At 41.8% G+C, this 26,480-nt stretch overlaps 1 protein-coding gene across 1 annotated transcript in view; it reads right to left on the bottom strand.

The window, feature by feature from the left end:
- LOC110905213 (neurofilament heavy polypeptide-like) overlaps positions 1-24,907 on the bottom strand; it is a 40,801-nt gene extending 15,894 nt beyond the window's left edge. The window contains exon 1 of the mRNA XM_022151104.1: positions 24,668-24,907. Within this exon, the coding sequence (XP_022006796.1) occupies positions 24,668-24,907 (240 nt within the window). The remainder of the gene's footprint in view (positions 1-24,667) is intronic.
- Between the last annotated feature and the right edge of the window lie 1,573 nt (positions 24,908-26,480).

Consider the following 26,480-nt stretch of genomic DNA (forward strand, 5'->3'; position numbering starts at 1 on the left):
AGCATAGCAGCCATCTGCTGTGCTATAATAGTTGCCAGTTCGGCATCAGGTTGAGGAACATTACGTCGAGGAGGCATTCTAAAAGAGGAAACATGAGAGAAAACGAGTGAGATGATGTGATGAAAATGAGATGACAATAAAATCGACAAAAAGCAAGGAAGGTGGTCATTTGCTTGTTACCACAAAGCAAACAAACAACACATAGTGACAAATCAAAGTAAATGAGTCATAATAATGTATCGCGAAGACATGCTTGCCTATAAGTGAACACTCACCCCAAGAGTTCCCAGGTAAGAGTGACTGGTCCGATACTGCGGATTTGTACGAACACTCTAGCCTTAGACAGAAAACTCAGGGTACAGGCATTCACTCTTGCAGTTTGCACGTGTTCACATTATTTAGACCCAAAACTTTGACGAGATTTTGAAAAATTGGAAGGCACAAGGCCAAAAAGAAATCATCTAAGGATAGATGATTGATCTCAAAATCATTTTGGAAATTGTGTTCAAGTTTTGGTAATCACCTAAGGATAGGTGACGTGTAATGTTTTAAAATCTAAACACAAGTAAACTTGTGTTAGGGTTCTAGAAAGTTATAGTCTAGGTCAAAGCATTGCTAATAACCTAATTCCCTATAACCATTGGCTCTGATACCAACTCTTCTGTCACACCCCGGCCGCGGTAAAACAACGAAAGCCACGGCGGAAACGCCGGGGAGGTGAGTAGCGACAGAATTATTGTTTCAACAACCATGGCCAATAAAGTTTTGTATTATTACAATTAAAGTTACATTGTCTTTGAGTTCAACTAAAACTACATAATATGTCAAAATGTGTTATTACAATTAAAGTTACATTGTCTTTGTAAAACCATGTGAAAATCAATGAAAATCAAATGATGATGAAATGATATTTCATGGTTAAATGAATAACCAAGTGAAAATGAATTTGGATAAAATGTGTACTTTGTAAAACATTGTCTTGTTCTTGTATAAAATGTTTCATGTCTTGCCCAAGTGATTTATATAACGCAACAATGTATAATACAATAAAAGCACTTATATATAGGAAGTACCAGCGGCGTATCCACCATCCTTTTATCATATAACACAGAGCCCCGTTACATAAGTCACTTATCAATAACCAACCAAAATGTCTTGTTCCATGTCAAAATGTGTATGTTTAAACCGTGTACAATGTCATGTGTATCATGTATAACCAATGAAATGCATAGCAAGTAGGAAATCATCTACTTAACTATGTAATGCTGTCTAATGTGAAAACAAATGTCATGTATGGTGAATAACTAGAAGTTACTCAACCCCATAGAAAATGTACAAAACATGTTTTTGAATAAACCTAAGTTTAAATCAAATATTATGCTTTGCAGAAAAACAATGCTTTATGATTACAAACATTTATTCAGTAATGTTAATCGTATACATTCAAGCCTTGCGACTGTGGCGACAAACCTTTAAACAAATTAAAGGTTCATCTAAAGTTATGTAGTCGGATTCTGTCATTCCCAACTTCCAAACAAACCTAGGAAGTCGGAAACGGGAGTTGTCAATTCCTATGGTACCATTACATAAGTCCGAGTGGCGTGATCAATGTTAATGAATGTATTATTGTCCCGATTTAACATACCAAATGTCATAACCAATGTAGCATGTGAAAACCATGTACTAGGAATGCTAAGTAAACATGCCTAGTAGAAATGTTCATGTAAAACAATGTGCTAGCATGTTAAGTAAACATACATAGCAGAAATGTCATGTAAAACAATGTGTTCCATATGCTAAGTAAACATATGCAACAAATATGTAACAAATCAATGTGCTAGCATGCTTGACATACGTAGCAAAACACAATTGAAAGCATGTACTATAAGTGTACTAGGTGAAACTAGCATGTTTATGTCATAAAAGCATGAAATGCACGAAAGTAACACGTATGTACATGTGTATCACCCCAAAATATTTGAAAACGGTAAAAGAGGGGAACTATGTACTCACTTGGGATTGCTAATTAGTCTTGTGAATAAGACCAATTTAAGCTCCAAGTATCACAGAATCAACCGGCACCTAGTATAGGTAACTATGTTAATAAATCGGCTCCTAAATCGGGAGATAGGATAGAATGAGGTTCTATAAATCAAATGAGTAATTGAACTCATATGGTATGATTTAATAGGCCCTACATTCTGATTGGAAAGCCTACCTAAGTGCTTTTGACCCGTTTTGACCCATTACGGTGACATAAGTCACTATAATGCGTCGTTAGCGTAAAACTATGCCCGGATGGTTAACTATGTGCTATGCCAAGTCTTACATGCCCAATTATCCCTAAATATGTTGCTAGATCAGATTACATGTCAAAATTATGTTCACATAGTCAAAATACGGATTTATGCTTCAAAAGGGCATTTTGGTCATTTCCTATGGGCATACAAGCTAACAAGCATATAACTAACCAATCCTATGTGATCATAAGGTATAACCTCAGAGGTTATTCCCTATGTAACTATGATCACTAAATGTGCTTGGTCGGATCCTAAAGATCGACCAAACGGGTCGGGTTCGGAAGTGTAAGCGGTTGTTTAGACCGCTTAACTTACGACCCTAAACAAGCACAAACTAATAGTGTCGAGTTAGACATGTCAAAACATGTCTAACCTACTGATGTGGTATCAAAACAAAGTGTTTTGATACCCTAAAGTAGTTCCGAGGCAAAATGCGTGCTAAAAGGCATTTTGACCGAAACTTTGACTCGACACTACAACTAGCTAACGTGGTAATCAGCGGCTATAATCACGAAGGATTATAACTATCGTGATTACAATCACGTTTCAAAGTTCAATTGAACTTTGACTTGACCAATTGATGGTCAAAACCGAAAGTCAAACTGTTGGCCAAACGTTTGACTTTCTGCACTACATAAGGAAAAAGCCATAAAAAGAATGAAAGAATGCTCACTAAGGGTCCTTGCTATCTTTTCTACAAGAAGACAAAGTCCCAAATGCTTGAGAGAGAGCTCCAAAGCAGATGTGAAGAGAGAAAAGAAGGAATGAGCAAAGAAATGAGTGAAAGGCCTTGCTATTTATAGTTGAAGCAAGATCATGAGATCATTCCATGTGTTTTTCTTGGTCATTAAGCATGAAATCCAAGCCTTACACTTGTTACAAGCAGAAGAGAAGCCTTGGAGAAGAGATAACTTGCTCCCCAAAACATAAAAATTGCAAACAAGGGCCTGATTTTACAAAACAGCAGCTAATTTCATGTTTCTGGTCACTGGGCATGCTTTACGGTCCGCAAGGGGACCCTTACGGTCCGTAAGGACCTTGCTGCAGATCAGCAAGTTTCCCAAAATGACAGATTTGGCCCCTGAGCTTGTTTCAACGCGTATTGGCACTTCTAACACCCGTCAAGCCCATTTTTAAGCTTCATAATGAAGTTAAAGCATAGGGAACATGAAACATACTCAAAAATATGCCGGATGTTGGTTTGTTTGGCCGTATGGTTGCGTTGTTCGGCTAATTACGACGGAAATCGTAACGAGCGCGAAAATGATCCAAATTGCGAAACGAATGAAATTTTTGCATGCCGATCACTAAAATAAAAATATTTTAGTGTGTAAAAAAATTTTGGATGTCCAGAAGTGGTCAGAACGTAAGATATGCGCGAAAATGCAAAACTTACGCCGTTTTTGACGCTTTTAGTCCCTGTAAGATCATGTAAGCATGTTTTCGCACACCGAACCTATCAAAGCTTATTTCTAAGCCATGTTTAGGTTATATATGGTATGTTTAACTTATGATCAAGTTCCAGACTGTATGTTGTCATACGTAACGACAGACCTTTGCAAGTTGACGCAAATAGTCCCTGAGAGTGAATAAACTTGTTTTTGCCATACCAAAGCCTTTAAAACTTATTTCTAAGTTATGTAAAGGTCATTTAAGGTATGTTAAGTTTATGATGATGTTCCGGAGTGTTTATCGCGTTTTACTGATCGTGTTAACGCATCAGTTCGCGTATAACTTTCCAGAAAGCGATATAGAGTTCAAAATCGATGAAAAATCAACATGGCACAAAACCAAACATAAATGACAAACATTGGAATCAAAACACACTGTTTTATTAATATTGTATTGTTCAGAGTTTGTAAAATGATATCACAAGCACAGATGTCACAGTTCGGACATTTGAGTGTTGTTGCGATAAAGAGGCATCTTGAAGACAATGGAAGGCATATGAGGAAACAAGCGAAAGATAGTCAAAAGGAAATGACAACGCATGAAGGTTGTGACCATTTGTTTGTTACCAAAGGCAAACAAATGAGACGGTGACTAATCATAGTAAGCGGGTCAATATAATGTATCGTGAAGACATGCTCGCCTATAAGTGGACACTCACCCCAAGAGTTCCCAGGTAAGAGTGACTGGTCTGATACTGCGGATTTGTACGAACACTCTAGCCTTAGATAGAAGACCCAGGGTACAGGCACCCACCCTTCCAGTTTGCACGTGTTCACATTAATGAGACCTAAACTTTGACGAGATCTTGAAAACTTTGAAGGTTCAAGACCTTATAATAAATCATCCTAGAACAGATGATTAGTTTTCAAAGCAGATTCAAAATTTATGTTCTTGTTGTGGTTGTCACCTAAGGATTAGTGACGGTATTGTTTTAAGATCTAAACACAAGATAACTTGTGTTAGGGTCCTACGAAGGTTATAGACTAGGTCAAAGCATTACTAATAACCTAATTCATAACCATGAGCTCTGATACCAACTTTTCTGTCACACCCCGACCAGGTAAAACAACAAAACGTGGCGGAAACGTCGGGGAGTGTTGTAACAGAATCATTGTTTCATAACACATGGAAATTGAAATGTTGTTTTATTGATTAAAAGAAATTACAATGTATTAACAACAAATAAGCATAACATAATTAATTAGTCTTGCGTCTTTTAATGTCACTAAGGCCCAAGTCCGCCTATGTGTATCTTGATCAATCCTATGCATCATCTCCTGAAACACATGTGAAAATAGGTACGTCAGCATAAAAATGTCGGCGAGTACATAGGTTTTATTGATTTAGGATTCATGACTTATAAGTTTAGAAAAAAGTTGTTTAAACAATAGTCAGTCATGATCCTTGTAAAATGTTTTGTTTCATAAATCATTTGAAAAGCGATGATAGATATGTATATTTAAACGAATAATGTAAGGTTAAATGAATAACCAAGTAAAATGAGTTTGTATAAAACAAACTGGTTTGAAAAACAAGCCTTGTGAAAAATATGTTATTTGTGTAAAATGTATAAGTCCAAATTGAATGAATTAAATAACGCTACGACATGTAATATAATACAAGCACTTATATATAGGAAGTACCAGCGGCGTATCCACCATGCTTGTATCACATTACACACGTCTCGTTACATAAATCACTTACCCAAACAAACCACCAATGTAAATTGCCCATGTCTAAACCAATTGTCAAATGTCTTTGTGAAAACCATGTCAAAATGTTTATGTCAAAATGTAGTCTATGAAATGTGTATACCAATATCAAAATGTCTATGTCAAATGTCAATCAAGTAATGTGTAAACATAATGTCATGTATGGCAAGTGAAATATATGTCAACTAAACCATAGGTAAAAATGCACAAACAATGTACTAAGTATGCGACAAATGGACATACATAGCATGTGATGTAAAGTGTACTAAGTATGATGAACATACATAGCATGAAAAGGTAATGTAAAGCAATGTACTAAGTATGCACACAATGGGCATACATAGCAAAAACATAATGAAATCATGTACTAATAGTGTACTAGTGAACATAGCAAGTATATGATATGAAAACATGAAAACACGAAAGTAACAAGTAGGCACATGTGTTTCACCCCCAAAATGTTTGAAAAACAGTAAAAGAGGGGACTATGTACTCACTTGAGGGTGCTTAGAAGTCTTGAACAACAACCAAGCAAAGCTAGAGGGATCACGGAATCAAACGGCACCCTATATAGATAACTACATAAATAACCGGACCTAATCGGAAGATTGGATAGTATGATATTTCGTAAACCAAATGAGTATTGGAACTCATATGATATGGTTTAACAAGGCCCACATACTAAAATGAAACCTAACCTAAGTGCTTACGACCCATTACGACCCGTTTAGGTAGCTTATGCTACTTTAACGCGTCGCTAGCGTAAAACGCGTTCGGAACGCCTAACTAGTCCTATGACAAGTAATATATGCTTTAACATGTCTAATATTATTGTCTAATCAGTTTAGATGTCAAAATTTAGGTTACATATGCTTAAAATGAATTTATGCGTAAAAAAGGTATTTTGCTAATTTTCCTAAGGCATATAAACTACATATCATACGATTAATTAAACCTAGGTGACCATAAGGTATAACCTCGGAAGGTTATTCCCTACGCTACTATGGTCACTAAACATGTTTGGTCGGATCCTAATGATCGACCAAACAGGTCGTGTTCGAAAGTCTAAGCGGGTGTTTAGTCCGCTTGACTTACGACTCTACACAAGCACTAAACTAAAAAGTGACAAGCTAAACATGCTAGAACATGTTTAGTTAAGTTAGAAAACAGGTTTGGTATCAAAACAAACGGTTTTGATACCCTAGAGTAGTTTGGTTACAAAATACGCGAGAAAACGCATTTTGGCCGAAACTACGACTCGTCACTGAGCCTAGATAACGTGGTAATCAGTAGGTATAGTCACTAGGGACTATAACCATCGTGATTACGCTCACGTAATGAAGTTCAAACGAACTTCGCATTGACCATAAACTGGTCAAAGCAGAAAGTCAAATGCAGTTTGACTTTAAAGATAAAAACGGATGAAAAGAACGAAAGAATACTCACAGAAGGTCCCCGCAAGCTCTTGATCCGATTTACCCTCAGGTATGAAGTGTTCACTCAAACTTAGAGGGCCAAAATCAGATCAAGTGTGCTTTGGGAGTGGAATGGGGTTGGGTATTTACAGGGAAACTAGAGCCGTTAAGATCGTTTATCGGGAAACGAGCTTTTATCTTGGCCCTCCACTTGGGCAAATGGTTTTGCAATACAAGGGGTAGACAAAAACCATCAAAATCCAGCCCATAGTATTGAAAATGTTACATAAAAACCCCTGAAAAACGAGCTGGTTGCTGAAAATTGCTTTGCTGAAAAATAGGCACTTTCGCGCCATGCGAGAGGAGCACATGGTGCTTTCGCGTGGCATGGGGGAGCCTGTTTTTGGCAAAAGTTTAATTTTTGGTAGAACAGGTCCCTGCATGCTATAAAGTTGATTTTTGACATGTTTAAGCCCCGTTAACCTTATTTCAAGGCTCTAAATGAAGTTAAACTATAGATAACTCAAAGCATGCTCAAAAATATTCCGGATGTCGCTTCATTTGGTCGTACGATCGCGATGTTCGCTTAATTACGACGGAATGCGCATAAGTGCGAAAAACGATCCAAATTGCGCGATGAATGGATTTTTCTCATGCCAAACACTAAAATAAAATATTTTAATGGTTACATAAATTTTTGGATGTCCGGATGTATTCAGGATGTAAGTTATGCGCGAAAATGCAAACTTATGCACTTTTTGACGCTTTTAGTCCCTAAGTGAGCATAAAGTTTATTTTAGCACACCGAACCCCTCAAAGCCTATTTCTAAGCTATTTAAAGGATATTTAGGGTGTGTGTGACAACTCGACCTTTCGGTTTTAAATGCACGTTGACTTTGACCCTTGACTTTGACTGTTTGACTTGTTGACCTGTAACTGTACATGTTATGTTTAATGAAACGTGATACGATTGTGCACTTATGCGATTTGTTGTTGTTGTATATATATATAACATGGATTGATATAAAACACTTAGACTTATTCACCATCAAACCAACTCGACGAATCACAGTTGTGATGCGCCAATAATGACTCGACGAAACACAAGTGTGTTTCGCCAAACCTAACCTCGACGAAATAGATTAGATTCGCCGAGCCCGGATTCGCCAAAGCCCAACTTTGGCCCAAACCTTTACGCGTGATGATATATTAATTAGGTTATGTACGGGGGAGCGGTTAATAAAAAGAAAAACTCTAAAAACCCTAGAGCCTCCTCATCCATACGACGGCAACTTTGTGACTGCGAAACCCTCAAGAACCATCGTGGTTAGTGCCTATTATTATTATCCGATTATGTGTTAGAACGATTATTTGAATAATATTCCTGCATGTCGGCTACTGTGTTTTCTTTTGGTCCAATAACATCTCGTAATTGTCATTGATATTAGTTGTCGTTGGTGCTGATTTTTGGTTGTTGGCAATTATCGGCGGCAAATGTTACCGATATTATTTTTACACTGACTTGTCATTCTTGCATTGTTATATGAATTAAAAATTTAAGGGGATGTATGATTGTCAAACCCACTAACCTATTTGGTCCAATAAAATCTTGAGATGATAAATAATGGTCGGCCTCTGTGCATTGAACTACATGAAATTATGGAGAAATTCACACAAAATGACGGCTAGTAAAGTACCTAGGCTACAAGATCATTTGTCAGTTGGTTGCAAAGGGGTCATGTGGCTTTGGGCGGCCAAGGGCTCCTATTGGTGGGATAGGGCGGCTAAAAAGGGTGTATTGGTTACTTTATTGGCCCAATAAGGCTAGGGAACCGAATTGGGTGGGTGTCGGCTAACCTTTCACGTGAGCACCTCTAAGTCATTTGACTTATATAATTTTCGGTCCTATAGCATTTGGCGGTGGTTGCTTATGTCGGCCACTTGAGTCTTGTGTCATGATTATTTAGTAACACAGTTTTGGCTTTGACGAAACAAAAGGGTGATTCGCCAAAGGGGATCTTGACGAAACAGAAAGTGTTTCGCCAAGGATGTTTTACGAAAGAGAAAATGTGATTCGCCAAGGATGTTAACGAAATAGAAATTTGATTAGTCAAAGGGTTGTTGACGAAACACAAATGTGTTTCGTTAACCTGTGTTTCGCCAAAAATCCTTGTTTCGCCAACTTAGTTATTTTTGCACAGTAACATGATTTAACCCTGTTAAAAGTTAACGGGATTATTTAACTGCCGTTAAGTGTTGTACATAACTTATGTGATAACGACTACATGCTGGTACTTGTATGATTACCTATACGTGCTCAACTTGGATATAAACTGATTGTGTATACGTGCATACTCTAGGACGTGACTGATTTATTTGAGCACATACTTAGCATACCGAGCAAACCCAAGGTGAGTTCACACCTTTACTAAGGCATGGGATTCCCAAGGGCTTGGGAATGGGATTGAAGGAATAAGATTGAATAGATTCGTACTGACACTAATACTAGACTACCAAACCACTGTCCTCGGTTGTGCAGGACACACACTTATGCTATTCACTGTCCTCGGTTGTGCAGGACACATACTTACAATCTACGTAGACTTATACTTACTACTATCCTCGGTTGTGAAGGATACGCACGTAAAACCTACGCGCATTTATACTTACTACTATCCTCGGTTGTGAAGGATACACACGTAAAACCTACGTGTACTTATACTTACTCCTATCCTCGGTTGTGAAGGATACTTATGGTCACGAGTAGTCTAGTGGTTATTCAACATGGGAAGCCCCCACCAATAGAACGTGCTAACGGCCCAGTAGAGCCACCTGTTACATACGAACTTACTATTACGCATTTACTTTCTGTGAACTCGCTCAACTAGTTGTTGATCCTCTGTTACATGCCTTGCAGGTCGTTAGGTATATGGAGCTTGCACATGGAGGAACGGGTCGTTGTGGGCTTGGATCGTGATTATCTTATTAAACACTTATGACATTTCGTACTTAATTATGTTGGGTTTTGATTATACGCTTCCGCTAAACAATGATATCTTAATTATGTTTGGAAACACCTTTCATGGGAATTTGGTTTGGTTTATATTGCAATTACTTTTGCTTTATACAATGTTCTATATGATTGGTGGCTGGATCCTGGTCAGTCACGCTCCCAAGCGGTGATACTCCGCAGGTGGATTTTGGGGGTGTGACAGATTGGTATCAGAGCCATTGGTTATAGAGAACTTGGTTTTAATATGGGAAAACGTTTTTATTAAAACCAGACTATAACCAGAACAGTGCTCTCAACGATCCACAACGACGCTTCGCTCCACGTGCAAGACTCAACATCCTAGGTAATAAGGTTTATGTTTATTGCCTACATGCTAGAATTTGCATAGAACTTTGCTCGTAGTATGCTTACATTACTTTGCTCACTACTTGTTATTGCTTAAGAACACCTATGTGCTTACACTCTTCTGTCATCGCACTATTCGCGAACCTCTCTCACCTATGTTGCTTTTGATGTGAAGATCAATGGCCGGACGTATTAACATGACTCAAGCCCAGCTAGAGGCTCTCGTTCAAGCTCAAGTTGCTGCGGCACTTGCAGCTGCTCAAGCAGGTAGTATACCCTGCAGTATAGACACACACTAGGATCTTTAGATCCTACATTAATTCTCATATTTAACTTTGTCCTATTCGTACACAATAGGTCAACACGCGCAGCAGCCTGTCTGCACTTTCAAGAACTTCATGGATTGTCGCCCTAGCACGTTCAGTGGCACTGAAGGAGCGGTTGGACTCCTCCACTGGTTTGAAAAGCTCGAGTCCGTGTTCGAGATGTGGGAATGCCCTGAGGCTCGCAGGGTTAAGTATGCCACTGGTACTTTGGAAGGGATCGCGTTGACTTGGTGGAACGCGCAGGTGCAGATCCTAGGGTTGGCAGCTGCTAACGCCACCCCTTGGAATGACTTCAAGGAACTGATCAAAAGGGAATACTGCACTCGGGAAGACATTCACAAGCTGGAGGATGAGTTTTATCATTTGAAGATGACTGGGTCAGAAATCGAGGCTTATACCAAGAGGTCGAACGAGTTGGCTGTGCTGTGTCCAACCATGGTGGACCCTCCATACAAGCGTATTGAGTTGTATCTTAAGGGTTTGGCGCCAGAAATCCAGAGCCACGTAACATCGGCTAATCTTGACAACATTCAGGCTATTCAGCCCCTCGCTCACCGCATCACAGATCAGGCAGTGGATCAGAACAGACTGCCAAAGCGTATCAGCGCTACTGCTACCGCTACTGCTTCTACTACACTTGCTACTCCCAGTGAAAGCAAGAGAAAATGGGATGGGGATTCTAGCAAGGGGTCAGTTTCAGTGCAGTCTCAAGCTCAGCAACGAAAGACAGACAGTTACCAGAGTCCCAGTCAGCACTCCTCAGGCAGCCACAGACAGGGAGGATATCGAGGAAACCTCCCGAAGTGTAACACCTGCAACAAGCACCACAGTGGCCAGTGTAATAAGGGTCGCTGTCAAAGATGCCTCAAGATGGGCCACGAGGCCAAAGATTGTAGAAGCCCTCGACCTGCGAACCAGAATCAGCAGCAGCCCCAAGCACAGCAGAATCAGCAGCAGGGCAACAAGGGGTGTTTTCATTGCGGAGCAGAGGGTCACTTCAAAAGGCACTGCCCTCAGCTGAATAGGAACCAGAACAACAACAACAACCATAACAACAATCAGGGAAATGGCAACAACAACAACAACGGAGGGAACAACAATGGCAATGAAGCAAGGGGCCGTGTGTTTGTGTTGGGGCAGGGTGATGCCAGAAATGATCCCAACGTCGTTATGGGTAAGTTTCTTCTCGACGATATCTATGTTACTGTCTTATTTGATTCGGGTGCTGATACATGTTATATGTCCCTGAAAATGAGTAAATTGTTAAAACGTACACCAACACCCCTAAACGCCAAGCACGTCGTAGAACTAGCCAATGGTAAAAGTGTAGAAGTCGCGCATGTAGTCAAGGGTTGTAATATTGTTCTAGCGGGTCAGACCTTCTCGATTGATCTTATACCCATAGTTTTGGGTAGTTTCGACGTCGTCATCGGTATGGATTGGTTATCCCAACATCACGCAGAGATTTTATGCAAGGAAAAGGTCATTCGTATTCCTCGCCCTAGTCAGGAACCTCTCGAAGTTCAAGGCGACAAGAGTGGTGCCGTGGTTGGCATCATCTCCTTCCTAAAGGCGCAGAAATGTTTACGTAAGGGGCACACAGCCATTTTGGCTCTTGTTACTGATGCATCAGCAAAGGAAAAGAAGCTGGAAGATATTCCAGTTGTACGTGACTTCCCTCAGGTGTTTCCTGAAGATTTACCTGGTTTACCGCCTCATCGCCAAGTCGAGTTTCAGATTGAGTTAGCTCCTGGAGCAGCACCAATAGCCCGCGCACCGTATCGTTTAGCTCCAACCGAACTGGAAGAACTGTCTAAACAGCTACAAGAGCTCTTGGAAAAGGGCTTCATTCGTCCAAGCTCATCGCCTTGGGGAGCTCCAGTGTTATTTGTGAAAAAGAAAGACGGTACGTTCAGAATGTGCATCGACTACCGTGAACTCAATAAGGTGACGGTGAAGAACCGTTATCCTCTTCCGCGCATTGACGACTTATTCGACCAGTTGCAAGGGTCGTGTTATTACTCCAAGATAGACTTGAGGTCAGGTTATCATCAGCTGACAGTCCGGGATGAGGACGTCTCCAAGACGGCATTCAGAACTCGCTACGGTCACTACGAGTTTCTAGTCATGCCATTCGGGCTTACGAACGCGCATGCAGTTTTCATGGATCTTATGAACAGGGTGTGCAAACCATATCTTGACAAGTTCGTCATTGTTTTCATCGACGACATTCTGATCTACTCCAAGAGTCAGGAGGAGCACGAGCAGCACTTACGTCTTATCTTGGAACTTCTTCGAAAGGAACAACTGTACGCGAAGTTTTCTAAATGCGACTTCTGGCTTCGTGAAGTCCACTTTCTAGGCCATGTGGTGAACAGGGATGGGATTCATGTCGATCCATCCAAGATAGATTCGATCAGGAACTGGCCTGCACCGCGCACACCGACGGAAATACGCCAATTCTTGGGTTTGGCGGGGTATTACAGACGGTTCATTAAAGACTTTTCGAAGATCGCGCAGCCGCTTACTATGTTGACTCAGAAAGGTGTTACCTACCGTTGGGGAGATTCCCAGGATTCGGCTTTCCAGTAGTTAAAGGATAGGCTTTGCAGTGCACCTATTCTCTCATTGCCAGAGGGCACCGACGATTTCGTGGTCTATTGTGACGCATCGATACAGGGGCTTGGTTGTGTATTAATGCAGCATGATAAAGTCATTGCCTACGCTTCGCGGCAACTCAAGATTCATGAACGAAACTACACGACGCACGATTTAGAGCTGGGAGCTGTTGTTTTCGCGCTTAAGATATGGCGACACTACCTGTACGGTACCAGGTGCACGATTTACACCGATCATAGGAGTCTCGAGCATATCCTTAAGCAAAAGGATTTGAACATGTGTCAACGGAGATGGGTTGAACTACTGAACGACTACGAATGCGCCATCAAGTATCATCCAGGCAAGGCCAATGTTGTGGCCGACGCCCTCAGTCGAAAGGACACCCTACCTAAGCGCGTGCGAGCGCTACAGCTTACTATTCAGTCCAATCTTCCTGCACAGATACGAGCTGCTCAGTTAGAAGCTTTAAAACCCGAGAATGTCATGGCTGAAGCCTTACGCGGCTCAAGGCAACGCATGGAACAAAAGGAAGACGGCGCCTACTATGTAACGGGGCGTATTTGGGTCCCACTTTATGGCGGTCTACGAGAGCTTGTGATGGACGAAGCGCACAAGTCTCGCTACTCGGTACACCCAGGGGCAGATAAAATGTACCACGACATCAAAACAACATACTGGTGGCCAAGTATGAAAGCCCACATCGCCACCTATGTTGGCAAGTGCTTGACCTGTGCAAGGGTCAAAGTGGAATATCAGAAACCAGCAGGCCTACTTCAACAACCCAGAATACCACAATGGAAATGGGAAGAAATTTCCATGGATTTCGTTACGGGCTTACCTAGATCTCAGCGTGGGAACGATACGATATGGGTGATCGTGGATCGACTCACCAAGTCTGCACACTTCCTAGCTATAAAGGAAACGGATAAGTTCTCCACTCTCACAGACATCTATCTTAAAGAAGTTGTTTCAAGGCACGGGGTGCCTATCTCCATCATTTCGGATCGCGATGCACGATTCACGTCAGAGCTATGGCAAGCGATGCACAAATCCTTCGGCTCACGATTAGACATGAGCACAGCATATCATCCTCAGACGGATGGGCAGTCTGAGCGAACGATCCAAACTCTAGAAGACATGCTCCGAGCATGTGTTATCGATTTCGGCAACGGCTGGGAAAAGCACCTCCCTTTGGTGGAGTTCTCATACAATAACAGTTATCACACCAGCATCCAAGCCGCTCCATTCGAGGCATTGTACGGGCGTAAATGCCGGTCACCTCTCTGTTGGGCAGAGGTGGGGGATAGTCAGATTACGGGTCCAGAGATTGTAGTGGACGCCACAGAAAAGATTGCACAGATACGACAACGCATGGCGGCAGCACGCGACCGTCAGAAAGCATACGCGGATAAGCGTAAGAAACCGTTGGAATTTCAGGTCGGGGACCGGGTTTTACTTAAAGTCTCACCCTGGAAGGGTGTAGTACGTTTTGGCAAACGGGGTAAACTAAATCCACGATATGTCGGACCATTCGAGATTATAGAAAGAATAGGCCCAGTAGCCAACCTACCAGCTGAACTCGGGGCAGTTCACAATGTCTTTCACGTGTCGAATCTAAAGAAATGCCTGTCAGATGAGACCCTTATCATTCCTTTCAAAGAACTCACTATCGACGAGCGGTTGCAGTTCGTCGAGGAACCTGTTGAAATTACGGACCGGGATGTGAAGGTCCTCAAACACAAGAGAATCCCTCTTGTTCGAGTTCGTTGGAACTCCCGACGTGGCCCAGAGTACACCTGGGAACGCGAAGATCAAATGAAAGAAAAGTATCCCCAGTTATTCGGAACCAATACAACCACTGCTGAGGCTGAAGCTACTACCACGGAATTTCGGGACGAAATTCCAGATCAACGGGGGGAGGATGTGACACCCCAGGAAAACCAGTGAACGATGCAACCTATCTAGCTTCCTCAGTAGGTACGTACCAAATTTCGGGACGAAATTTCTTTTAAGTTGGGGATAATGTGACAACTCGACCTTTCGGTTTTAAATGCACGTTGACTTTGACCCTTGACTTTGACTGTTTGACTTGTTGACCTGTAACTGTACATGTTATGTTTAATGAAACGTGATACGATTGTGCACTTATGCGATTTGTTGTTGTTGTATATATATATATAACATGGATTGATATAAAACACTTAGACTTATTCACCATCAAACCAACTCGACGAATCACAGTTGTGATGCGCCAATAATGACTCGACGAAACACAAGTGTGTTTCGCCAAACCTAACCTCGACGAAATAGATTAGATTCGCCGAGCCCGGATTCGCCAAAGCCCAACTTTGGCCCAAACCTTTACGCGTGATGATATATTAATTAGGTTATGTACGGGGGAGCGGTTAATAAAAAGAAAAACTCTAAAAACCCTAGAGCCTCCTCATCCATACGACGGCAACTTTGTGACTGCGAAACCCTCAAGAACCATCGTGGTTAGTGCCTATTATTATTATCCGATTATGTGTTAGAACGATTATTTGAATAATATTCCTGCATGTCGGCTACTGTGTTTTCTTTTGGTCCAATAACATCTCGTAATTGTCATTGATATTAGTTGTCGTTGGTGCTGATTTTTGGTTGTTGGCAATTATCGGCGGCAAATGTTACCGATATTATTTTTACACTGACTTGTCATTCTTGCATTGTTATATGAATTAAAAATTTAAGGGGATGTATGATTGTCAAACCCACTAACCTATTTGGTCCAATAAAATCTTGAGATGATAAATAATGGTCGGCCTCTGTGCATTGAACTACATGAAATTATGGAGAAATTCACACAAAATGACGGCTAGTAAAGTACCTAGGCTACAAGATCATTTGTCAGTAGGTTGCAAAGGGGTCATGTGGCTTTGGGCGGCCAAGGGCTCCTATTGGTGGGATAGGGCGGCTAAAAAGGGTGTATTGGTTACTTTATTGGCCCAATAAGGCTAGGGAACCGAATTGGGTGGGTGTCGGCTAACCTTTCACGTGAGCACCTCTAAGTCATTTGACTTATATAATTTTCGGTCCTATAGCATTTGGCGGTGGTTGCTTATGTCGGCCACTTGAGTCTTGTGTCATGATTATTTAGTAACACAGTTTTGGCTTTGACGAAACAAAAGGGTGATTCGCCAAAGGGGATCTTGACGAAACAGAAAGTGTTTCGCCAAGGATGTTTTACGAAAGAGAAAATGTGATTCGCCAAGGATGTTAACGAAATAGAAATTTGATTAGTCAAAGGGTTGTTGACGAAACACAATGTGTTTCGTCAACCTGTGTTTCGCCAAAAATCCTTGTTTCGCCAACTTAGTTATTTTTGCACAGTAATATGATTTAACCCTGTTAAAAGTTAACGGGATTATTTAACTGCCGTTAAGTGTTGTACATAACTTATGTGATAACGACTACATGCTGGTACTTGTATGATTACCTATACGTGCTCAACTTGGATATAAACTGATTGTGTATACGTGCATACTCTAGGACGTGACTGATTTATTTGAGCACATACTTAGCATACCGAGCAAACCCAAGGTGAGTTCACACCCTTACTAAGGCATGGGATTCCCAAGGGCTTGGGAATGGGATTGAAGGAATAAGATTGAATAGATTCGTACTGACACTAATACTAGACTACCAAACCACTGTCCTCGGTTGTGCAGGACACACACTTATGCTATTCACTGTCCTCGGTTGTGCAGGACACATACTTACAATCTACGTAGACTTATACTTACTACTATCCTCGGTTGTGAAGGATACGCACGTAAAACCTACGCGCATTTATACTTACTACTATCCTCGGTTGTGAAGGATACACACGTAAAACCTACGTGTACTTATACTTACTCCTATCCTCGGTTGTGAAGGATACTTATGGTCACGAGTAGTCTAGTGGTTATTCAACATGGGAAGCCCCCACCAATAGAACGTGCTAACGGCCCAGTAGAGCCACCTGTTACATACGAACTTACTATTACGCATTTACTTTCTGTGAACTCGCTCAACTAGTTGTTGATCCTCTGTTACATGCCTTGCAGGTCGTTAGGTATATGGAGCTTGCACATGGAGGAACGGGTCGTTGTGGGCTTGGATCGTGATTATCTTATTAAACACTTATGACATTTCGTACTTAATTATGTTGGGTTTTGATTATACGCTTCCGCTAAACAATGATATCTTTATTATGTTTGGAAACACCTTTCATGGGGATTTGGTTTGGTTTATATTGCAATTACTTTTGCTTTATACAATGTTCTATATGATTGGTGGCTGGATCCTGGTCAGTCACGCTCCCAAGCGGTGATACTCCGCAGGTGGATTTTGGGGGTGTGACAGTGTGCTTAACTTATGATCATGTTCCGGAGGGCCTGTTACAGTACGAATTGACATACTTTCGCAGTTTGTCGAATTTAGTCCCTGTAAGCGAATAAACTTGATTTCGGCACACCAAACCACCCAAAACTTATTTCTAAGTTATGTAAGGGTTATTTAAGGTATGTTAAGCCTATGTCACTGTTCCGTAGTGTTTGTTGCATTAAACTGGTTATATTTACGCACCAGATCGCGTATAACCTTCCAGCAAGGGATTTAAAGCCCGAAATCGAACAAGAATTAATATGTGCAAACGATACACATATTTATACAAATCCCAAGTATGAAACACAATATTTCATTGATTTGGTATTTGTTTGATGGTTGAAGTGACACAGGGTCACTACCACTACTACCCCACTGCAAGCCGTACCGGCTCAGCAGCAGTTGCACCACCAACCAGCAACGACTACTCAAGCACCGCCAGCAAAGCGTGCGTACACAGGTCCCCACCCGCTCTGCCCGACATGCTCATATCACCATCCGGTGGGTCTCGCCTGTCGTTTCTGCGCTCATTGTAATCTCTACGGTCACTTCACCGCGAATTGTCGCTATGGTCCCCGCAACACCGCAGCTCTTGCCGTCGCTCATCAAGCTCTACTCCCAGCCCCACAAGGCCAACTAGCAGCTTAAGCGCCCACGATCAATGCTCGAGTCTGCTTCACGTGTGGTGATCCTAACCACTTTGCAGACATGTGCCCGAACCGGGTTGTGAAGCAAGAGCCCCAGCAGCAACAGCGGCAGCAGCCTCAGCAGCAGCAGCAAGCAGCCCGTGCCCGAACCTTCAACATCAATGCTCACCAAGCTCAGGCTGACAACAACGTGGTTAATGGTACGTTCCTTGTGAATGGTATTTATGCATCGTGTTTGTTTGATACTGGAGCCGATAACTGCTTTGTGTCGTTTGAATTCGAGAAGCTTCTTAGTCGTAAGCGCTCTTATCTCCCCTCGTCATTCAAAGTCGAAGTCGCTACTGGAAGAACTGTCGCTGTTAACTCTGTTCTCCGTGATTGTACTCTCGAGCTCAACAATCACATCTTCCCAATCGACCTTATTCCGATGCAACTCGGAAGCTTCGACGTCATAGTAGGCATGGACTTTCTTCGCGAAAACCATGCTGAAGTTGTGTGCTTTGATAAAATGATTCGATTTTCGCTCGCGAATGGTGATCTGCTATGCGTGTATGGTGAAACAGCTTCGAAAGGTCTCAAGCTCATGTCATGTGTCCAAGCTAGCAAGTATCTCCGCAAGGAATACAGAGCTTTCTTGGCTAACATTGTAGTAGCGGAGAAGGAAAAGAAAAAGAAGGCCGAAGTCAAGGACGTCCCAGTGGTCCGTGAATTTCCTCAGGTATTCCCTGATGATCTTCCTGGACTACCGCCAAGTCGTGATATCGACTTTCGTATTGACCTCATTCCTGGAGCTAACCCTGTTGCCAAAGCCCCTTATCGACTCGCTCCATCCGAAATGCGGGAACTCTCGAACCAACTCCAGGAATTGCTTGAAAAAGGCTTTATTCGCCCGAGCACTTCTCCTTGGGGTGCACCGGTCCTTTTCGTTAAAAAGAAGGTTGGGTCGTTCAGGATGTGCATCGACTATCGGGAGTTGAATAAGTTAACCATCAAGAACCGATACCCTCTACCTCGGATCAATGACTTATTTGATCAGCTGCAAGGTGCTACGTGTTTCTCGAAGATCGATCTACGTTCAGGCTATCATCAATTGCGGATTCAAGAGGAAGATATACCTAAAACCGCTTTTCGCACTCGATACGACCACTATGAGTTCGTTGTTATACCTTTTGGTTTAACCAACGCACCCGCGGTTTTCATGGATCTGATGAATCGCGTGTGTAAGCCATTTCTAGACCGCTTCGTCATCGTATTCATCGACGATGTCTTGATCTATTCCAAGTCGAAAGCCGAATACGCGCAACATCTACGTTTGGTTTTCGAGCTACTCCAGGGAAATCAACTCTATGCCAAGTTCTCCAAGTGCGAATTCTAGCTAGAGGAGGTTCAATTTCTGGGTCACATTGTAAATAGCCAAGGTATTCATGTCGATCCCGCGAAGATTGAAGCAGTTAAGAGTTGGATTACGCCTAAGAACCCGTCTGAGGTCCGTTCTTTTCTCAGACTAGCGGGCTATTATCGGCCATTATCGAAGGATTCTCTAAAATCGTTGTGCCGCTTACCGCTCTTACCCATAAAGACAAGTCTTTTGTTTGGGGAACCGAACAAGAGTCCGCTTTCCAAACCCTCAAGCATATGCTTTGCAATGCTCCTGTTCTCACCTTGCCCGACGGAAACAACGATTTCATTGTCTATTGTGATGCTTCCAGCCTTGGCCTTGGTTGCGTTCTCATGCAACGGGATAAGATTATAGCTTACGCATCTCATCAGCTCAAAATCCACGAGAAGAACTACACAACCCATGACCTCGAGCTAGGCGCGGTTGTCTTTGCATTGAAGATTTGGCGACACTACCTGTATGGTACCAAGTGTACGATCTTCACTGATCACAGGAGTTTACAACACATCTTTAATCAAAGGGAACTTAATATGCGTCAACGCCGATGGGTAGAACTTCTTAACGATTACGACTGTGAGATTCGTTATCACCCAGGCAAAGCAAATGTTGTTGCCGACGCGCTCAACAGACGGAGTTATTTGCTCAGTATTCGCAATACCCAGGCCCAACACGATCTCGGAACCCTCATCCGCGAAGCCCAACATGCTTGCTTTAACGAGCGCACTTTGAAGAAAGAGAGGATCTATCACGATGGAGCTCAGCTAGTAAGCAAATCGAATGGGATCTTCTATTATCTAGACCGAATTTGGATCCCTAAGCGGACCGATTTGCGAAAGATTCTAATGAATGAAACCCATAAATCCCGATATTCTATTCATCCTGGTGCCGATAAAATGTATCAGGACCTTCGCTACAAGTACTGGTGGCCGGGCATGAAACGGGATATCGCTCTCTATGTTGGAAGTTGTCTGACTTGTGCAAGAGTTAAGGCTGAACACCAAAGACCTTCTGGCTTACTCGAACAACCGCCGATTCCTATATGGAAGTGGGAGAGTATAGCTATAGATTTCATAACCAAACTTCCGCCCACGCCATCAGGTCACAACAGCATTCGGGTCATAGTTGATCGTCTGACCAAATCAGCCCACTTCTTGCCAATACGGGAAGACTACAAGGTAGAACGATTAGCCCGAATCTACACCGACGAGATCATTTGTAATCATGGTATGCCTCGCGACATCATTTCTGACCGTGATGCTCGGTTTACCTCGCGATTGTGGGAAACGTTTCAAGCAGCTCTTGGTACGCCGCTTAACTTAAGTACCGCATTCCATCCTCAAACCGACTGACAGACTGAGAGAACGATCCATACTCTTGAAGACATGCTCCGTGCGTGTGTCATAGACTTCAGTGGTAATTAGAATAAATACCTGTCACTAGTCGAATTCTCGTACAACAACAGTTATCATGCCAGCATCCAAATGTCACCATTCAAGGCTTTATATGGAAGAAGATGTCGATCGCCGATTGTATGGCACGAGATCAGTCATTCGCAACTAACCGGTCCCGAGTTACTACAAGAAACGACTGACAAAGTCCTCCAAATTCGAGACAACTTGTTGAAATCTCGAAGTAGACAGAAAAGTTATGCCGATAGAAGACGCAAGCCCCTTGAATTTGACGTTGGCGACTAAGTACTCCTAAGGGTATCACCTTGGAAGGGCGTGGTCAGATTCGGCAAGAAAGGGAAACTAGTGCCTCGATATGTTGGACCTTTTAAGATTCTGGAAAGGATCGGAAAAGTCTCCTACAGACTCGAACTACCGGAGGAACTTAGTAACGTCCACCCGACTTTCCACGTGTCAAACCTCCGAAAATTCCAAGCTGAGCATGACTTAATTATACCTCTCGACGATCTTCAAGTAAACGAAACGCGACACTTCGTGGAAAAGCCTGTCGAAATCATGGATCACCAAACCAAGCAACTCAGACGCTTGCGCATCCCTTTCGTGAAAGTCCGATAGGAAGGCAAACGAGGCGCAGAGTTCACTTGGGAACTCGAAAGCGACATGAAGGCCAAGTACCCGCAGCTGTTTAAATGAAGATCTAAAGTGAGAAATTGGTAAAGTAATTCACGGTGCTCTGCAGCTCTCAGCCTAATTTCGGGACGAAATTCCCTAAACAAGGGGAGGCTGTAACACCCCGTGTTTTCAAAAGTCAAAGTCAAAGTCAAGATTAACTTCTTTGACTGTAATTAGTCTATTTTCATGTTTTACTTTAGTTGTATTATGTGGAGTGAGTGATATTAATCAAAGTAATCGAATGTCTAATCAACGCGAACCGCGTAACGACCTTGAATAGCAGGAAGTAACAATGCGATAAAGTCAATTTAACCAGTAATCAAGCTAATCAAATCATCATCAAACTCGAAACTCGAATTATGCGACCTTGGTGTTATTATACATGTGCGTGCCTTATGTGTTACTTGTGTGTGTTTACTTTATGTTATGTGTGTGGTGATCAATCGAATCGAAGCGAAACTCGAAACTCAATTGAACTTAATCGAAATCGAAGTATGATAATTAGTGGAGAATGGATAGTGCAAGATATAGACGCTTGTATGTAGATATAGTAGTTGGGATTAAAAGTAATTTGAATAGGAAACTCTATCGTATTCGTATCATCTTCAATCGAAATCGAAACATCAGAAATCGTCGCACCAAACGCTCAAAACAGGCTGTTGATCGATCAGACTTCTAGCCGATCGAACAACCTAGCCGATCGGACGGACTGTCCGATCGAACAGGCTGTCCAATCGGGGTGCCTGGCCGATCGGCCAGCCCTTTCCTCTTTGGGAAGCCTATAAATAGCCCTGTCATTGTCACTCTTTTCACTTTTGGAAACTCTTTGACCGACTAGCTCGTGTTCTTCACTATTTCTCAGATTTCTCTCAATCCCGGTAAGATTTCATCCTAAATCTTGTACTTTCTTGATCTATGCACACTCCTACACCTTTCTATCTTTCAAATCTTGATTTCTAACCGTGAAATCATCAAGATCTAAGTGTTCTAGGATGATGTCATCATGGTGTTCTTGAAGAACTTCATGTTTTGGCTTCAATCCACCAAGAATCACTTGGATCTAGCCGATTTCCACATAAACGAACATGGATCTATCATAGATCTGAACATTTACACGGTGCGAAGGATTGAATGAAGGATTTTCCAACTATCTTTCAACCCTTTTACACTCAACGCCTTCAAACCGGTAGAAACGAAGCTTAAGCCAACTCACTGATCGTTCTAATAGTTGTGTGGTTCAAGATTTGGATTCTATCTACGAGGTTCACCAATTTCGGGTTAAACTTTAAGCCCCGTTCCAAACCGTTCATCGGCCGGACTTAGGTGATTCCTGTTCGAGCGGGGGAAACAAGTAAGAACAAAGGTTCCATGGTTCAGCTCCTTGTCAAAATACCTCGATATAACGTTAAACAAACAGAACAGCCAAGTGTTAGACGAACAGGCCGACCAGGTCAGGATGCTGACCGAACGGACAGGCTGTTCGAACGAACAGCCCAACCGATCGGATATGCCAGCCGAACGACCAGACCAGCCTATCAGCTAGCATATGGCCCCACACTTTAACAATTTCATGAAGTCTAGTATTGAATGAAATGTTGTTCGATCGAACATGTTGTTCGATTTGAATTACTCTTCGGATCATGAGATACTATGCTTCAACACTTAATCGATTTCTAGATCGTTCGATGTATTGGAATGCCACCCGATCGAACATGCTGTCCGATCAGGTGACATCCTACTGAGAACTTATTACTGAAGTACCTAACCGATCAGTTAAGCCGACCGATCGAACGACCCGTTCGATCGATTGACCTGAAAGGTAAGGATACTTCAATGATTTCAAATACTGCAACAAAAACTTCAAAAGTTCAAACCATTATACACAAGCACATCCTACTCAAAGGAAGAAACAATCCACTCGAACAGCCCAACCAATCGAGCCTACCGGCCGACCGAACAGGCCGTCCGATCGAACCTACCGTCCGATCAAACAGGCTGTTCGACCCATCAACACTTGTTTCCATGTTACGCGACACTCATCGTTATGCTATCGAACTATTCAGGCTAACCCTACTCTCAAGCGCTCCCTTCAATCCATCAATCGTTGTGAGTATACTCGAACCCTTTTTGCTTTAGCACTTTTGGGTGTTACATACGTTACTTATCTAAATCACAATCGAACACACTACTCAATTACTTTAACGCTAACCGTTTTGCATGTATTACGTGACTAAATGAATGCTTGTTGTTATGTTTACACGTGGAATGTTGTCTACCTGCCTTAACGACGTAGTATTATAGTTTGGACTCAGCACCCGTTCACACGGGGGTTGTTAAGGACAATTACTTGCATGGATTACGGTGGTAATCATGTATTGCGAACTGTCTCGGACAGTCAACCCGCAGTCATTGGTATCGATAGATCCATGTCGATAATTAACATGCTTCGTTTTCCTCTGTGTACGTGCTGGTTATGCGTAAACTATTTCGAACTCTATATACTATATCGAACTTGTATGCTCACCTTTACATTATATGTATTGACTTTATTTTAACGTATGTGACAGGTGTTTAAGATGCTTAGCTGCTAGGAAGGCGAAGCTAGAAAGTTGTCTGTAGTTCTTGCAGGACGAGTCTCTAGACATAGACAAACAATATTTATATTTTATTTGAATCTGAGTTGTCGGAACATAATACTTGTCTGGTTGTTATCTGTAATAATTTGTTTTATTATTTGGGATACGGTATGGGACGTATCATTTAAACTAAATAGTAATGATAGTTGTTGTGGAAACTTCTGGGCAATCTGTTTCGCTCAGTGCCATGCCCCGATGATTCCGCCATCGGTTGGGGTGTGACACATGAGGGGTTTGGATGGGTTGAGATCTTTCCAACTACTGTGAGGAATTAGCAGTAGTGGTTTCAAGTGACATTTGTGTTGTCACTGGGTTAACCTCTGGGATCTCATCTTCTAGAGGACCCGCTTTATTTTGTTTGGTTTTGGTGGGTTTTTTGGATGTGGCAGGTTTCTTTTTGGATTTGGCTAGTGTAGGTTTCACAACACCGGCCGTGGTGTCATGATCAACAGGAGCAGTAGGTTCAGCAACAGAGGTTTGAGCAGCAGATCTGGACTCATCTAAAATAGGATCATCCTCCTTTGCTAGTGTTTTGGAAACCATTGACTCTTTGTCCATAAGGCGAGTAAAAGTTTCACGAGTAAGACTATTTATTTGGAAAGCTACACCTTGTTGAAAATCTTTTTGAGAAACATGTTTTTGTAGGTAATAACTTAATAGTCTTGAGTACATTAAAAAATATTATTAGCCCCTTTTTGAACATTTTCACGTTTGTGACCAAGTCAGAAAACAGTGCTTGGGAATAGTTGAAATCAGATTTTGTTAATATTGCATATCCCAAGTACTGGATTTTTAAAGGTATTTCATTAAAAGCAGTGGTCTTGGCAGAAAGACAAACGAGTAAGGTATGGAAAAATAATTTCATTTCAGCAGGGAATTTTGGTTTAAAAATGGTGACCCCTGTTAATTGACCATCATACCCTCTCTCAATGAATTCTGTATGAAGTTCTTGATTTTCAAAAGAGGTCTTACCTGCCTGATCATTCAATCCAAACGTTGTTGATATGGAAGATGGGGAAATTTGAACAAGGGTTCCCCCGAATTTGTAAGTGATAGCATAGGGCACTTTCTTTTGTGATTCTATTTCAGCATTGGCCCAAAAATCTCGGAGTGTGTCTGGATAGATTGGAGCATTGGCAGTAAGAATTGCTTTGTATTTTGATGACGTGAGAACGTCAATTATTGAGTGAAAGGAAGTATTTTTGTTTGTTTTCTCAAAAATGGGAAGATAGTTGTGGGGATGTTTGATTGTTAGAGCCATGATCGGAGAAGAAATTAGAGTGGGGTCTGAATTTTGAAGAAGAAGATGGAAACCGCTTTTGTGAATTTTGAATTCGAGACAACAGTAAAGCTCTGTTTAGGGATAAAACAGGGTTTTTATAAAGTGAAAAAGTGAATGCTGTCGTGGTAGCAGTTACAAAGAGCTGATGGATAACATCGGTCCATGTGGCCACCTTTGTTGGGATAATGGATGACAGTTGTTCGGAAACCACTGTTGGGCAACAATAGTGGCTGATTTTAGTCTGTCAGTGGATAGACATCACTGGTTGAGACAAACAGCTGTTTGATCAACAGTGGTCATAAGCAGTGGTAAAAGGAAAACAGAGGATACCTTTCAGTAGTGGATGAATTGTTAGCCAAACAGAGGTTTGAAAAACGGTGGTTATGGACAGACTTTTAAGGATTTATGAAAATTTTTCAATCAAAGCTATTTTAAGGATGAATTTTTTATTTTCTGAAAACATTTTAATGCCTTCTATTTATGTAAAACAAAGTTTTGCCTTTCCATCCATGTTTAGCATGCCACTTCTAGAGATCAAGCTTTCAAAGGTAGATGTGTCTAAAGCTTTTGTGAACACATCTACCAGCTGATCCTTAGTTGGAACATAATGCAGAGAAATCAAACCTTTTTCATAGCTATCCCTCACAAAGTGATGTCTCATGTCAATGTGTTTGGTGGTTGAATAGGAGACTGGATTTTTAATGATGTTTTCAGCTGCTTCACTATCTAACATTAGAGGAGTCTTTAGAGCAGTTACACCAAAATCCAGTAGTTGATTTTGAAACAACAAAAGTTGGGCTGTACAGCTTGCAGCAACAATGTATTCAGCTTTAGCAGTGGATGTGGAAA

Source organism: Helianthus annuus, chromosome 14 (genome assembly GCF_002127325.2).
Source record: "Helianthus annuus cultivar XRQ/B chromosome 14, HanXRQr2.0-SUNRISE, whole genome shotgun sequence".
In the NCBI taxonomy this organism is placed as follows: domain Eukaryota; kingdom Viridiplantae; phylum Streptophyta; class Magnoliopsida; order Asterales; family Asteraceae; genus Helianthus; species Helianthus annuus.